This window comes from Phodopus roborovskii, unplaced genomic scaffold (assembly GCF_943737965.1).
Source record: "Phodopus roborovskii unplaced genomic scaffold, PHOROB, whole genome shotgun sequence".
NCBI lineage: Eukaryota > Metazoa > Chordata > Mammalia > Rodentia > Cricetidae > Phodopus > Phodopus roborovskii.
The window spans coordinates 1417808-1432293 of NW_026126619.1; the positions used below are offsets into that span (position 1 = coordinate 1417808).

Here is a 14486-nt window from a genome sequence, read left to right on the forward strand (position 1 = left end):
ATGTGATGCATTGACTTTTGGCTAAGATGTTGTATTTGTTATAGCACAATTAACCCAGGTTTCACTTTTCAAGATATGTTTACCATACAAAAATCTAATTTTAAGGAAATGACCTCACCATTTCAGGGTTCTGGGACTAGTTGTTTCTGGAAAGGCAACTTGTGTATGAAGCCACTGGTAGGTATACTCATTAGTCTTTTGTAACTTTTCATTCGCAGTGATCGGCTTGAAGAGGGCATCTTCGTCCTCACCTTGGGAAGAAATGTGTAACGTTTGTCATTCAAAGGACTAAAGCCAGGGCAGGTAGCTTACATGATGCTAAGAATATCATCACAGTAAAGGTATTGACTAATGCGTGGTGACTAAATAATGTCAGCTATTAAAAATGAAGCATCTCCTCTCTTTCAGTTTGAATCAGCTACTTTGAAGAATGAAAGAAAAATTTTAATCCATCTACCATTGTTTAAAAGTAGTTTCAATTAGAAAACTCAGTTGGTTTGGAGAGACAATAGACATTTCTTATATTAACAGGCTTGCAATTTGACTTTATTTTTTATTATTTACATTTGAAACAAGCTTATTTTACATCTCAGTCCCAGTTCCCTCACCCTCCCACCCTCTCCTGTCCCCCCACCAGAGCCTATCCCATCCCCTTTCTACTCCCCAGGGAGGGTGAGGCCTTCCATGGGGAGTCTACAAAGTCTGCCATATCATTTGGGGTATGGCCTAGGCCCTCCCCCCATGTGTCAAGGCTGAGAGAGTATCCTTCTATGTGGGATGGGCTCCCAAAGTCCATTCGCATATTAGGGACAAATACTAATCCACTACCAAAGGCCCCATAGGCTGCCCAGTCCTTCTAACTGACACCCACATTCAGGAGGTCTGGGTTGGTCCTATGCTGGTTTCCTAGCTATGAGGAGACTAGTGTCCGTGAGCTCCCCCCTGTTTCTGTGTATTTCTCCAGCCTGGTCTTGACCCCTTTGCTCATCACTCCTCCCTATCTGCAACTGGATTCCAGGAGTTCAGTCAGTGTTTAGCTGTGGATATCTGCTTCTGCTTCCATCAGCTACTAGATGAAGGCTCTGGGGTGGCATATAAGGTAGTCATCAATCTCATTATCGGGGAAGGGCATTTAAGGTAGCATCTGAACTATTGCTTAGATTTAGTTGGGGTCATCCTTGTAGATCTCTGAACATTTCCCTAGTGCCAGATTTGCTTTTAGGCTTATTTTAAGATCCAATTGTCCTTATATCATCCTCATATATAATAGAACTTATAGATTACAACAAAGGTATCTAAAACAGATTTTTGATTTTACAGAATCGAGTTTTGTGTAAGCAAGTATTATTTTCAATTATTAACAGCTTGTATTAATTATTCAAAACAATGAATTTCATTGTGATATTTGCATACATGGTAGAAGAGGAAACTGATTCTCAAAAGTTGTCCAATGATCTAAACATACCGCATGCTTTGGCACTGGTGAGATCAAACTACACACACATACAAACTAAGTATAAAAGTATAGAGCAAAGGATTACCAGAGAAGCTTGGAAACAAGGAGGACCCTAAGAGGGACATACATGGTCCCCTGGAGAAGGAGCAGGGGAAGGAGAAGGGGAGAAGAGGAGGAGAGAGGAGGGCATGAGGGAGAGGGAAGATTGACTTGGGGGAAGAATAGAGAAGAGCAAGAAAAGCAATACCATAACAGAGGGGGCTGTTATAGGTTTAAAGAGAAATTTGGCACTAGGGAAATGTCCAGAGATCTACAAGGATGACCTCACCTAACAATCTAAGCAATAGTGCAGAGGCTACCATAAAAAACCCTTCCCTGATAATGAGATTGATGACTACCTTATATGTCTTCCTAGAGCCTTCATCCAGTAGCTGATGGAAGCAGAAGCTGACAACCACAGCTAAACACTGACTGAACTCCCGGGATCCAGTTGCAGATAGGGAGGAGTGATGAGCAAAGGGGTCAAGACCAGGCTGGAGAAACACAGACAGCTGACCTGAACAAGGAGGAGCTCATGGACTCCAGACTGATAGCTGGGAAACCAGCACAGGACTGACCCAGACCCCCTGAATGTGGTGTTAGTTAGGAGGACTGGGCAGTCTATGGGGCCTCTGGTAGTGGAACAGTATTTATCCTTAGTATACGAATGGACTTTGGGAGCTCATTCCACATAGAGGGATACTCTCTTAGCCTGGACACATGGGGGAGGGCCTAGGCCCTCCTCCAAATGATATCACAGACTTTGAAGATCCCCCAAGGAAGGCCTCACCCTCCCTGGGGAGCAGAAAGGGGATGGGATGGGGGTTGGTGGGGGGGGCAGGGGTGGAGAGGAGGGAGAGGGACCTGGGATTGACATGTAAAAAAAACTTGTTTCTAATTTAAATTTTAAAAATGAAAAGTATACATGCTAAAAACAATCTTTATGCTAAGTTGTAAGAATCTCTGTTTCTCAGCGTGTGTGTGTGAGTGTGTGTGTGTGTGAATGAGTGTGAGTATGTGCGTGAGTGTGTGTGAGAGTGTGTGTGAGTGTGTATGTGTGTGTGTAAGAGTGTGTGTGTGTGTGTATGTGAGAGTAAGTGTGTGAATATGTGTGTTTAGAATACATTGCTGCTATGTTGGTGCCATGCATTTTAGTTTACACTGTTGTTTTGCAGCATTGTTTAGCACTGTGGGCTTTGCACTGGTACTTTCTGTTTGTGCAGCCCCCATAATTAATACAGGCTTGTTGACTTTGTTTGATGGCCTGCATGTTAATACAGTTACTTCATGGTAACCAAAGTCACAATTTATAAAGCTATAAAATATGATGGTTAAAAATGCCAACTTTTCCAGGTGCAGTACTAATTATAGCATTTAGAAGCGCTGACTCAAGATTGCAAGTTCAAGGTTCATTTGGGCTATGTGAAAAGTGTCAGGCAGGCCAGCGAATGATATTGAGACCATTCATTTAAATTAAAAAAAAAAAGTAAATAGGTAAAAGGAAATCAAATGTCAGCCTATTATTTTGAGACATTCTTACAATTATTGCTTGACTTAGGAATCAGGATAATTGTACGTTCTTGGAAAATGAAGCATGTCTTCAAATCAAATGCATAACGAATATATATAATACACTCCTGTGTACACACAAATGTTAGCATGAATAATACTGAATATGACGAGAATGAACATCTTACATCTCCTCTTCCTGTAAAGGTCAGTGAAATAACTCTGGTTTTCAAAACCAGAAGATGTTAGAGCCATATTGTAAGGTCTAAAGGCACGGTGCTTGTTTCTCTAATGCCTAAGTTACTGTTGCTTCTGATGCTACAGCATGACTCTAAAATGTTCACCGCTCCTGCCAAGCAATGTTATGGTAACCCTTCATTAGTTACGCCCAGAGAAAGAATTCCTTCACATGCCTGGGTTGGTCAATGAGTTCAAGGGCAGGAGCATTTGCATTTGCTACATACAGACAGTATAAAGCAGACTGCCTCCAAAAGAAGTGTTGTCATAGCTTACAAAGTTAAGTTTCTCTGTGGAATCTGGCTTCCAATGTACCATTCTTGGTTGACCACACCAGGTACACTTCCGTGACATTAAATAGTAAGACTTCGGTGAGTCTCACGATCAGCTGAGCCAAGGCACAAGCTTTACCTATCCTTAATAATGTAGAAAACATGTTATAATAAGCATGTCTAGCTTACACACATCTGTGGCTTTCTGTTCTGTTAATACTGCCATTTATTGCCATAGTCACTTACTAAGGTACCCTTGGAAATTTTCCTCAGTTCTTCATAATGCTAACTGGTTACACAGTAGAACCCAGAAGAAGTTTTAACTGCTCCTGTGTAAAGAGCAGACCTTTCATTGTGAGGGACTAACTCATGTGGGCCATCATTAAAACACAGACTGGTACTCTGGATGAAGCTCAATGTAAGAAACAGGGTAGGCGCCATGTGACTGTGGCTGACTGTAACCCAAAAGTTGCTTCAAGCTGAAGGATGTGGTGTCATTCTAGCTGAACCCCTATAAGACTGCCCTGTCATTGAGCAGAACACCCCAAGTAGAGTTCACTCAGCATCATACAGAAGTCCTGCCTCAGCATCTCTGTTTGGGAAATAACAGAAGCTCATCTTTCTTTACAGGTCTCTGGTCATACTGCTCCAAAGCCTCTCCTTCCGGTGTTAAAGAAAGCTTCCTTCTGTCTGTAGGAAGCAAAATCTGTGGACCACTCTACTTTGCACCCTGCTTCACCTATTCTCTGTATCTTGAACCTCAGAGAGATAACTCCCTTTGAATCTTGCTATGCTCTGGCAACTTTAAACCATAGCTTCCATTAATTGAAAAAATTGTTGACTCAATACTAAAGCGCTATGTCATAGACAATTTACTATGTAAAATGTCAATAAAAAGAAAACCTGAAGCAAATTCCATTTTCCAAAGCCAACTACTGGATAACATTTTAAAGCAAGTGGGTTCCCCCCCATAAACTTGGCTTCAATTTATGTTCTATGAATTCTTTATGTTGTGTGTTCTGTTGGTTGCAACAAAAACATTATATGCAACAGAAATCTCATCTTCAATGCAGTTGTTATCAACTTATATATATAGTTGTCTGGTGATTCAATTTTTATTTTTTCAAGATATTAAAACTCATGTTTACTGTGTGTGTTTTGCTTGCATGTTTACTGTGTGTGTTTTGCTTGCATGTTTACTGTGTGTGTTTTGCTTGCATGTAGATGTGTGCATTATATGAAACCCCCTGGAAGCCAATATAGAGCAGCACTATCCGAGGAAAAGGAGTTCCAAATGGTTGGATTCATCATATGAACGATGGGAATTGAATCCTGGTTCTCTACAAGAGCAGTAAATGTCCTTAACCACAGAGCTCTCTCTCACCTGGGCCCTGATGATTAGGCTTTTATCACCCTATTTAATTTATATTCACATGAATCTAGAGATAATATGTCACATTATAAATGTTTTGGGAAACTTGGTAAATATTTGCATGCAGTGTTTAGGGTCCCACCCATTTTCTAGAAATATAGTTCACTGAGTGCTTGCTTCATGTTGTCATATTGAACACTAAAAAAAATGATAAATAGAAGGTATTATATAATAAAAGCTGTGATTTACTTCTTATTTACAAATTTCATATTGTGTATTGTGAAAAATGTTTTGCATACCTTCAGATTAGAAACTACCTAAGTCATATAGCACCTTCCTTTATGTTTTTAACAAAACATAAATTCTGTATTATTAATAGTGAAAATAGTTTTCTTGCTCATTGTTGTTTCCAATTTCAATCCTCCTTTAAAACTGGCCATCTTTGAAGGCATGTATATTTGTATGCCATTTTCCTATTGTGACTTACTGGCTTGCATCTCTGAATTCAATAAACTGCATGTAGTGTAGGACTTCAGGAAGAAATTCTACACATTTTCAGTGATTTTTTTTTCTTCTAAAACAAAACTGTTTTTTTTTGTCTTTATTTTGACATTTTCTGTTCTTTTGTAATTTACTGCAGTCTTACTCTGCTAAATTAAAATTGTACTTGCTGAGAATTTAGGGCTGGGTATCTATTTCAGTAGTGGAGAGCTTACCTAGCATGCACAGGGTCTGGGCTTCAATACCTAGTACAACAAAGAAAGAAACATATTTTCTAAATGCTATATCCTGAACCTAAGATGGGTTCACCCTTATATTCCCATTATTCTAGAGATTACAGTAAAAGGTTGGGTGTGAATTTAAAGCTAGCCTGGCCTATAGAGAGTAAGGCATGCCTCAGCTTGCTCCAATCAATAAAGCTTTAAAATTCATTATCTTACAAATTTATCCATTCATTATTGTTATTCACTTCTCTGCTAAATTAAATTACACAGGTCAGTTCTCCTTTATCAGATACCATAGAAACCACATTTTTACTGCTTTACTTCAGGCCATTTCGTATATTCTTTTTAGATGTTGATTTGTTGGGTTCCACATAGATAGATGAGCCCCTTACTATATTTGTTACAATACAGTGGCTTCTGATGATGACTGAATAGAAAGACAGTTTTCTATCTTGTAGGGCTAGCAAATTGGAGGTGTAGAAGTAAATAACTTTCATCTTACTACTGGAAACATCTTATATTGTCAGCTTAACTTCAGCAGAATTCCTTGTAATCATCATCATTATCATCATCATCATCATCATTTTGCCCTTCAACCTCCCAAGTCATCCCCACTGGATAATCTGCAGTGAGCCCTGACTACTTCTTACTTAGCAAAACATAAAGTGAGTCTGCTTCTATGATAAACATTACTATGGTCTCTATTTTCCACATTTGAATCATTTTGAAAAGGTGTGGGCATGCTATCTTTCATCCCTTCCATGCTGAAAGCCTTCCTCCCAGCAAGTACCCTCTCATCTCCACTCTCAAGTACCTTATTGTGTGTGATTCACTGAGTTTGGTTAGGGTTTCCAGAAAGAGCACAGATAGGTTATTTTCTGGAGCATGGTCTACCTTTCTGTGTAACATTACTGAAGAGAATGACACCCCTTTGCCAACAACCATTAATTGCTAGTAGAACCTCAGTTGGGGGGGGACTCTGTAGCCCCTTCCATGATTAAATGTTGTAGATTTGATTATCATTATATATATATATATATGTATATGTATATATATATGTGTGTGTGTGTGTATGTGTGTGTGTGTGTTTGTGTATTATCTATCTATCTGTCTATCTATCCATCTATATTAATGGGCCTCCTGTAGGTAACCATCAAAACAGCTTTGTACAATTTTCTCTAGTTGTTCCGCTATTTCTTATACTTTCCTAATGCAGTGTCTTGACTACTAAAGGTATCTGGCTTACCTGCCATTAATGCTTCAGCAAAAACAGTTTATTATTGATACCAGTTCATTGGGACTGTAAAACAAATTAACATATTGCTAAGTTTTGGAGAATTTTGAAACTTGTGTTCTACACTCTGTTGCTTTCACAGGTGATCCTCCTACTGTCCCAGAATCTCCAACATTCTGGGATTCTCAATTGCAATTAAGGTTCCACGGTCACCAATGACCGCTCTTCCAGGGACTTCAACACTGATACACAGTGCCAAACTGTAGCTGCCTCTCTATGATTCCTCCATACTGTCAAAATCAGTTAACACATAGGAGGCTCTTACACATAACCAAGGTTGGCTGCCAGCATGTTTCACTTCTGGACCACAGCTTCTGTGTTCTGACACTCAGCAAATTCTCCCTCAAAAGTTTCACCTCAGTGATGCTATTCCCTCTAAATCAGGGCAAATATCTGCGTCCACCTAACCAGCATCAATTGTCTGGTAAATCAAAGTTTCACTTCAGTGGCTCTTGTCTCTTAATCACAGCTGATTCTTCAGCACCAACTGACCAGAAACCACAGGCTGTTAATTTTAATATATCACATGGACAGCCCTGATAGTCTTTGCTTCCCTCTGAGACTTCATAAGCCAAACCTGCATCATCTGGATCATTTTCAGTATCATCTTCCAAGTTCCTACAACAGCTTATTAAACTCTGAGTACTCAATGGTCTTTCCATCTACAAACTCTAAAATCCTTCTATAATCTTTCCTTGAAAAACTATGAGCAAGCCAACCTCAGTAATATCTAACTGTGTGGTACCAACTTGTCCTAGTTTGGCTTCTTTTGCTGTGATAAAACACTGACCAAAAACAATCCAGGGAGGAAAGTATCAGTTTATACATCCTACTCACTGTCTATCACAGTGGAAAGTCAAGACAGGAACTCAAGCTGGGCAGCGACCTGGAGGTAGACACTGAATCGGAGACCATGGAGGAAGGTTGCTTACTGGCTTGCTTCATGCTTAGATTGAGATTGCTTTGTTATAGAAGCTAGGGCCACTAGCTCAGGGGTGGAGAGTGGGCAGGGCCCATCCACATTATCCATTTAATAAGACAATGTACATGGGCCTATGGCAGCATTTTCTCAGTCGAGGCTTCCTCTTCCCAGAAGATTGTAGCTTGTGTCAAGTTAACAAAAACCTGACAAGCACACCCTGACACGTTGTTATGGGCATTAAGCGTGCTACCTTTTTTTTCCTGCCAAGATGAACTAAAGCCCTGAACCAAAACAAATCTTGCCTCCCTATGCTGCTCTTCACATACTGTGTTACAACAACTAGAAAAGATAAGGATAACGGTGGCCACACCCCTCTCTGCAGGCCTTCAGGCAAGACAGCTACAGATGGCTACAGATGCTTACTTCAGAGGACCCTATAAGAACTCCAGGACACTTTCCCTTATGTCATATTATAATCTATTTTTGTGTGTTTTGCCTCCCATAACACAAGCTTTTGGTAACAGTAAAGCAGAAAACGATGGCACTCAGTAAATATCAGAGAACAAGGACCATGTGTCACAGCTGCTCTTTCTGTTCTTAAAGAGTGCGGAGCACTCCTGCTCTCCCTCCCATAGGACCAGCTCACCTGGGCCCCTGACAAGAGGATCAGCTCTGGTAGGTTCCCCAGTCTAGCTGCAAGACCCACTCTCCCAGATGCTGTAGCCAGAGAGGTGCAGGACCAGCTCTCCCTCCTGCAACCGGCTGGGGAGGGAGGGCATCTTTCCCTGGCCGGTCTGTGCCACCATATGGCAGATGAGGCGGGGCGGGTCAGATCTCTTGTTCTTCTGCCCTGTGTTCTGGCTCACCTGGCTCTGCCACCAGGAGGGTCAGCTCTACTGTGCTGCCCTGGCCAGGTGCCTGCTTCCCCATGTGATGCCGCTGAGGGAAATAGGCCCTCTCACCCCGCCTCTTGGCACCTGCTGTAGGCAGGGTAGCTGGCCTCAATGGGCATGAAAATAGCTGGCTGCCCCTGACTACCTGCAGTAATCTGGAGAGCTGCCCAAACAGTGGGGAGGGCTGGGCCTGGTGGTGTGGGTTTGAGCAGAACTGACCTAGCTCCTTGCTGCCTGCTGCATTAGGCGAGCTCACTGGGGCTGTGGTGGAGAGCTCGCCCAGGTGGTGACCATGAGGGGAAAGTTGGTGGGCTGACCAAGCCAGCTACCACCCAGGCCCAGAACCAGGGCTTTGATTTAGCCCACTCAACACTCACCCAATCTGTATCTGCTGGAGTATGTGAAGGAGCTGGATCTGCACGTCCAAAGCTAGGGGATCTCAAGGACAATAGAATTTCCAAGAGGATTCCCAGTGAGAGCCAAGTATCGATAATGTAGCAGCCGCCTCCAGAGTCCTCCAATCAGTAAAGAAGTAAAGATGTGTGGGCTAACGGTAGACTGTGGGGTTTGACTCACTGGGCCACACTACTGAATCCGCACCAAGCTGTTTTGTTTGGTTGTTGGAGTTTATGTTTAAATTCGGTCTTGTTTTTCTGGGAAGGTTGTAAGGGCAGAGGGTGGGATCCAGGTGCATGATGTGAAATCCGCAAATAATCAATAAAAAGTTAAAAAAAAAAAAAAGCCATACAGAGCTACACTGCAAGGGGTTTTAATGAGTAGACAAGTATTATGGAAGAGAGCCTATGTCTGAACACGATTAACTTAATTACTAGAGTAGGAAGGGACATTAACTCGGAAAGTCAGAATTACATCAGAATAATAATAAGAAAAAGACAACAAAATTAGCAAATCAAAACACAAAATCAAAAAGATAACCTCTTCATAGGCCCACAGTGTATGTAAGCCTAGAGCAGAGCAGTTTACTTCTGAGGTTCACCAAAAGAAATGAAGTCATTTAAAAATTCATGGAAATATTATTCTTTTCTTCATGAAAGGCAATAAAAGGTGCTCATTAAATCCATATGCCTGAAATAAATCAAATTTCTAAATTTTCTGCATAATACCCTATACGAAGGGAAATTAAGATTCAATTATCATTCAGGGCGCAGAGAAATAAACTAAGTAGGTATATTTTTAATTCGCATGGCAACTTTTTCCCATTACTGTTTCCTTTTTCGCTAATGGCTTTTCTCCATAATATAATTTTGAAATAGTCTCGGTTTCATGAACAGAGATGAGTTCATTTGTTTACCGCGTGCTTTTTGGGGGGACATTGTTGTGGCTACACAAAATGCTTCTTCTTGTGCTGTGAAATATTTTAAGTCTTTTTGATAAATGGTTGGCTCTGTGTAGCTCATGCTGGAAATACTAAAAATTTCTTTATAAAGGGTAAGTGGTTTGGATGTGTTTAGTAAAGAGATTATTACCTCATACCTCACCAATAACGGACAACCAAAAGTGGAATTTGGCATAAATACACTAAGAGAATTTGAGTTTCATTAACATCTGTATAAATACTTGTTGATAGGCTGTTTACGGCTTCTCCCTTAACCAAGCCAATCTGTGGCTGGGAAGTAGACGGCACTGGCAGGAAACCAGTAACTCTCTCAGGGCCATTTGAATGTGACAGCGACACTACTATTCTTTAAGGATATATTTAAGTGTCCATGCGCTGGATCACTAAAGAAAAAAAAAATGACTTTATGAATAAAGACCAGGATTGTTGGTAAAAAGATTAAAAACAGAAACTTTGGGAGGGCAGCCAAAACGATACATGTAAGGTCAAAGGCTAACTACAGCATTAATCATTCCTTTACTCAGTTCATTCAATTTTTTACAGCCAAACAGATTTTTTAAAAAAATAGAATGAAAGATACTTGTGAGTTTCTGACATTTGAATTAACTCTCAAAACTGCACTGTTTGAAGGCATACAAGGAACATAAATGACTATTATGGAGGCAATGAATAAATAAATAAGCAAGTAAAGGTAATTATGAAGCTAGGTATCTACAGTATTTGATATTTTAAAGATCTTTTAAAAATACAACTGCTTGATGCAATGAATACTTGTGAAGTAACAGAACAAATCTTTTAACAAAGTGTCTGTGATTCAGTTATAAAACTGTGGTCTTCACCTGATCTGTGCCTCTTTGTTCATGTGTGTATACTGTATTTTTTAATGTACTTCTATAGTGTCTTCCCCAACAGTCACAAATATTGGAAAAATAATCTTATGTGGCTTAGATCACATATCCATGAACATCTGTAACCCTGCCTGGGACTAGGCTAAGGTAAAGAAGGCAAGAAAGACATTTCCCTTACACAAACACTTGAAGGGAGTGCCAAGCACCTCTGTTAGAAAAATAAATATTTTACTGTTACATTTCTTAATAAAAATTAATGACAAAAATTTATGATCAACTGTTAAGATTCAGTAACAGTAGTCTGAGCCACACAGATCCTGCCTTCTCCTTGGTGTGTATTTATTTCTGAGTAATACTATGAAAAGTGTCAACAGGATACCATTTTCAGAAGTACCCAGTACTTGCTTTGTCTTTTTTTTTTTTTTTTTAGAGATTCATATTAATGGCCCAATACTTCATTATTCATGAACATAAGCTCAGAGTTGTGAAATATAATGAATTAATTTCGAAACTAACTAATTTAAGTGATTTTTTGGCATTCTAGTTCATCAGTCTTTGTACCTATAAAAATGGAACTTGCACAGGGTAAGCTGACATTTCTTTTATGGGCCATGGAGTGATACACAACTAATTTACCATCTCTCAGCTTCTTTTTCTCCTTCTCACTGTGAATATACCAGTAACATAAAAAAAAGAATAACTATAGCACCCTTAATAGAGAGGTATTTTGTAACTATACCATATTGCTATATTTTTCAAATAAAATGGATACCATTTTGTGTGGCTTTCCATTGCCTCATTTAGTACCAGTTAGACCTAACCTATCTTGCAGGATAAAGTATATGCCTGAGTTAAAGCTTCCAAGAGTTTACTGGAACCAAAGGGAAGATTTCAGAGTTAATCATAATTGGTGGGAGAACAAATTTCTGCAGGTTACTCCAGGAAGTGCTCCTTGGGAAAAAAAAATCTAAATCTTCAACAGATATTTTTTTAAAAATATATTTTCTTTCATAATATGTAAGGGTTCTCATGTGTCTTTTATAGAGAAAAATCAATTTCCAAGAGATAAGAAGGGTGTATGGTCCTAATTGATTTTAAGTTATTTCAAATAATTTTTAGCAATTGCTTAGTAATAACCATGAATGAGGTTCCACTGACATGATTCTCTCCTGTTTCACTCTTTTAATTTAATTATCCTTGGAAAATATTCCTCTGCCTAACCTAGATTCCCTCAGGGAGTGTTAATATGGTAGGTCATCCAAACTAGGGCCCACCCAAAAGAATAATCAGGAATAATGATGTAATTAGGTTCGTTTTCAGAATAATATAGTCATATTGACCAAATAAGTACTATTGGCACTTATTTTTGTAGTTTATTCTTCTGATTTTGATACAAAATTATACAGTTTTACTCTTTGGTAAAAAGACATCTATAATTATATTCATTCACATATGTATTTATTAATTGACATCCAAGCTTATGACATAATTTCCTTTACCTATTTTACTTCAATAGAAAATAAGTGGTATTATAACGATTCATTAAGGGTAGCAGTGCTAAAAGATCTAGTGAAATTTCCTTGGTGTCACTGTAATCATATACTATATAACATATAAATATTCCTCTACTTCACATATCTACATATTCATGACTTACTTCTTGTTATACCTATTATTTTAGTTTTTTTATGTATATTTTTATATGAAAGCGATTTTTATGTTTTTCAAATTCAGATATTCATGTTACTGAAAAGTTCATATGAAATACTAAATATATCTTAAAATATTACTTGCACTATAAACAAAAAGTAAATAAAAAGTGTGTTATCTCAACACTAAATAGACACAGCCTGAAGAATAGGAAGAATTTTTTTTGCAGATATTTCAGGAAGATATTTTATTATATTATTAATAAAATATGAATTATTATTTATGTAGTTAGAGTTTACTATATACAAATCATGTCCTTCTGATAGATTTCACTTTGTTAAAGACCCCTGATGTATTTTTATGCAAGCAGAAGCCCATAGAATCGGTAAATATCCTTTTGTGATACAGGATAACATATGTTTTTCAGTCAATCGATGTCATAAAATCTCTAGTAATTTCAAAAGAAGAACAACATAAAACAGAAGTTCTACTTAAAAAAAACTTTTAAGTATAATGAGTATGCTAAAATGTATAATATTAGCTTTCTTGATTTACGTTTTACTGTTTAACACCTATGTATTTAGGCAGCATAGTGTTTGTTATTACTAAAAGATTATTCTTTTTAATTTTGCGCATTTGTCTACAGTTATGCAGGTTCCCATAGAAGTGGTTACAGATAGAGTTACAGATGTGTAAGTAAGTATCAGCCACATAAGGTGGGTGCTGGGAACTGAACTCTGGTTCCATACAAGAGTAGCATGCCCTCTAAACCTGACCAATCTCTCCAGGGCTCCCATTATCCCATTATTTGTTCTTGACCTACACATAAGTACGAAAATTGTGTCCTTTTTTATTGGCCAAAAGCATTTTAATCACATATTACAATTGCATAAGACAACCTAATTATGTCCAATACTCACAACTGAATTTTTAAAAAAATAGTATTTGACAGACCCACCTTCTACAGAGCAGTAGTGTGGGAGGTTAGGGATGAACAGCCATATTTAAGACACCCACAAGCTGAATCAACTACAGCCTTGATCCAGCTGTGAGTTCTTTCCTCAGTAATCTACTGCATGTTAGCAGTGGTTACAGCATCATGTGTTTGTTAAGAAGGTCACATGATGTACACCAGAGACTCAGAGAATACTAGTCACTAAAAATGTAAATAGAATTTCTTACTTATTAAGAGAATGCCATGCCCATTTTTTCTCAGCTTTTATTATTCTCTGTGGATTTCACAACATGCACCTCGGTCCCCCTCTTCTCTCTGTCCCTTGCTTCTGCCCTGTGCCCAAGCAACCTCCACCCCACAAGGAGGAGAGAGAGAGAGAGAGAGAGAGAGAGAGAGAGAGAGACAGACAGACAGAGAGAGAGAGAGAGAGAGAGAGAGAGAGAGAGAGAAGAATCTCATCATCATGGGGCCACACAGTTTATGTTTTAGTCTGATTAAGTTAATTAGACCTTATTTTTTATGATCCAATTTGTAAATGCACATGCTTTTTTTTGTAAATTTCAGAAAGATTTTTTTATTTCCCTCACAAGAAACTATACACATTTTGTTAAATAGTATATGATTTAAAGTTATATTACTGTGAATCAGGCATACTGGTGCTTTCCTTTACTCTCAGCATTTGGGAGGCAGAGCCAGGGAGATTTTTTAGTAATTAAAGACTAGCCTTGTCTACATAGTGGGTTCTAGGTCAATCAGAGCTATGCAGTGAGACACTACTCAAATAATATTGAAAGCCCCCCCCCCAGATTGTCTATTCATATGGTTACCTTTCACATTGGATTTGGGTCAGTTTCGATAAAAATTTTCTGTTTGCTTTTTGCTTTCAATATTTTTCACATACGTCGACATAAAGTAAATGTAACATCTGTTATTCTTCCCATTTTCCATCCACAAGGA

General features: G+C 38.7%; 1 protein-coding gene across 1 annotated transcript in view; it reads right to left on the reverse strand.

Annotated features, from left to right (window-relative positions):
• Positions 1-14486, reverse strand: part of Lrriq1 (leucine rich repeats and IQ motif containing 1) — a 152312-nt gene that overhangs the window by 10597 nt on the left and 127229 nt on the right. The window contains exon 24 of the mRNA XM_051206403.1: positions 119-251. Within this exon, the coding sequence (XP_051062360.1) occupies positions 119-251 (133 nt within the window). The remainder of the gene's footprint in view (positions 1-118; positions 252-14486) is intronic.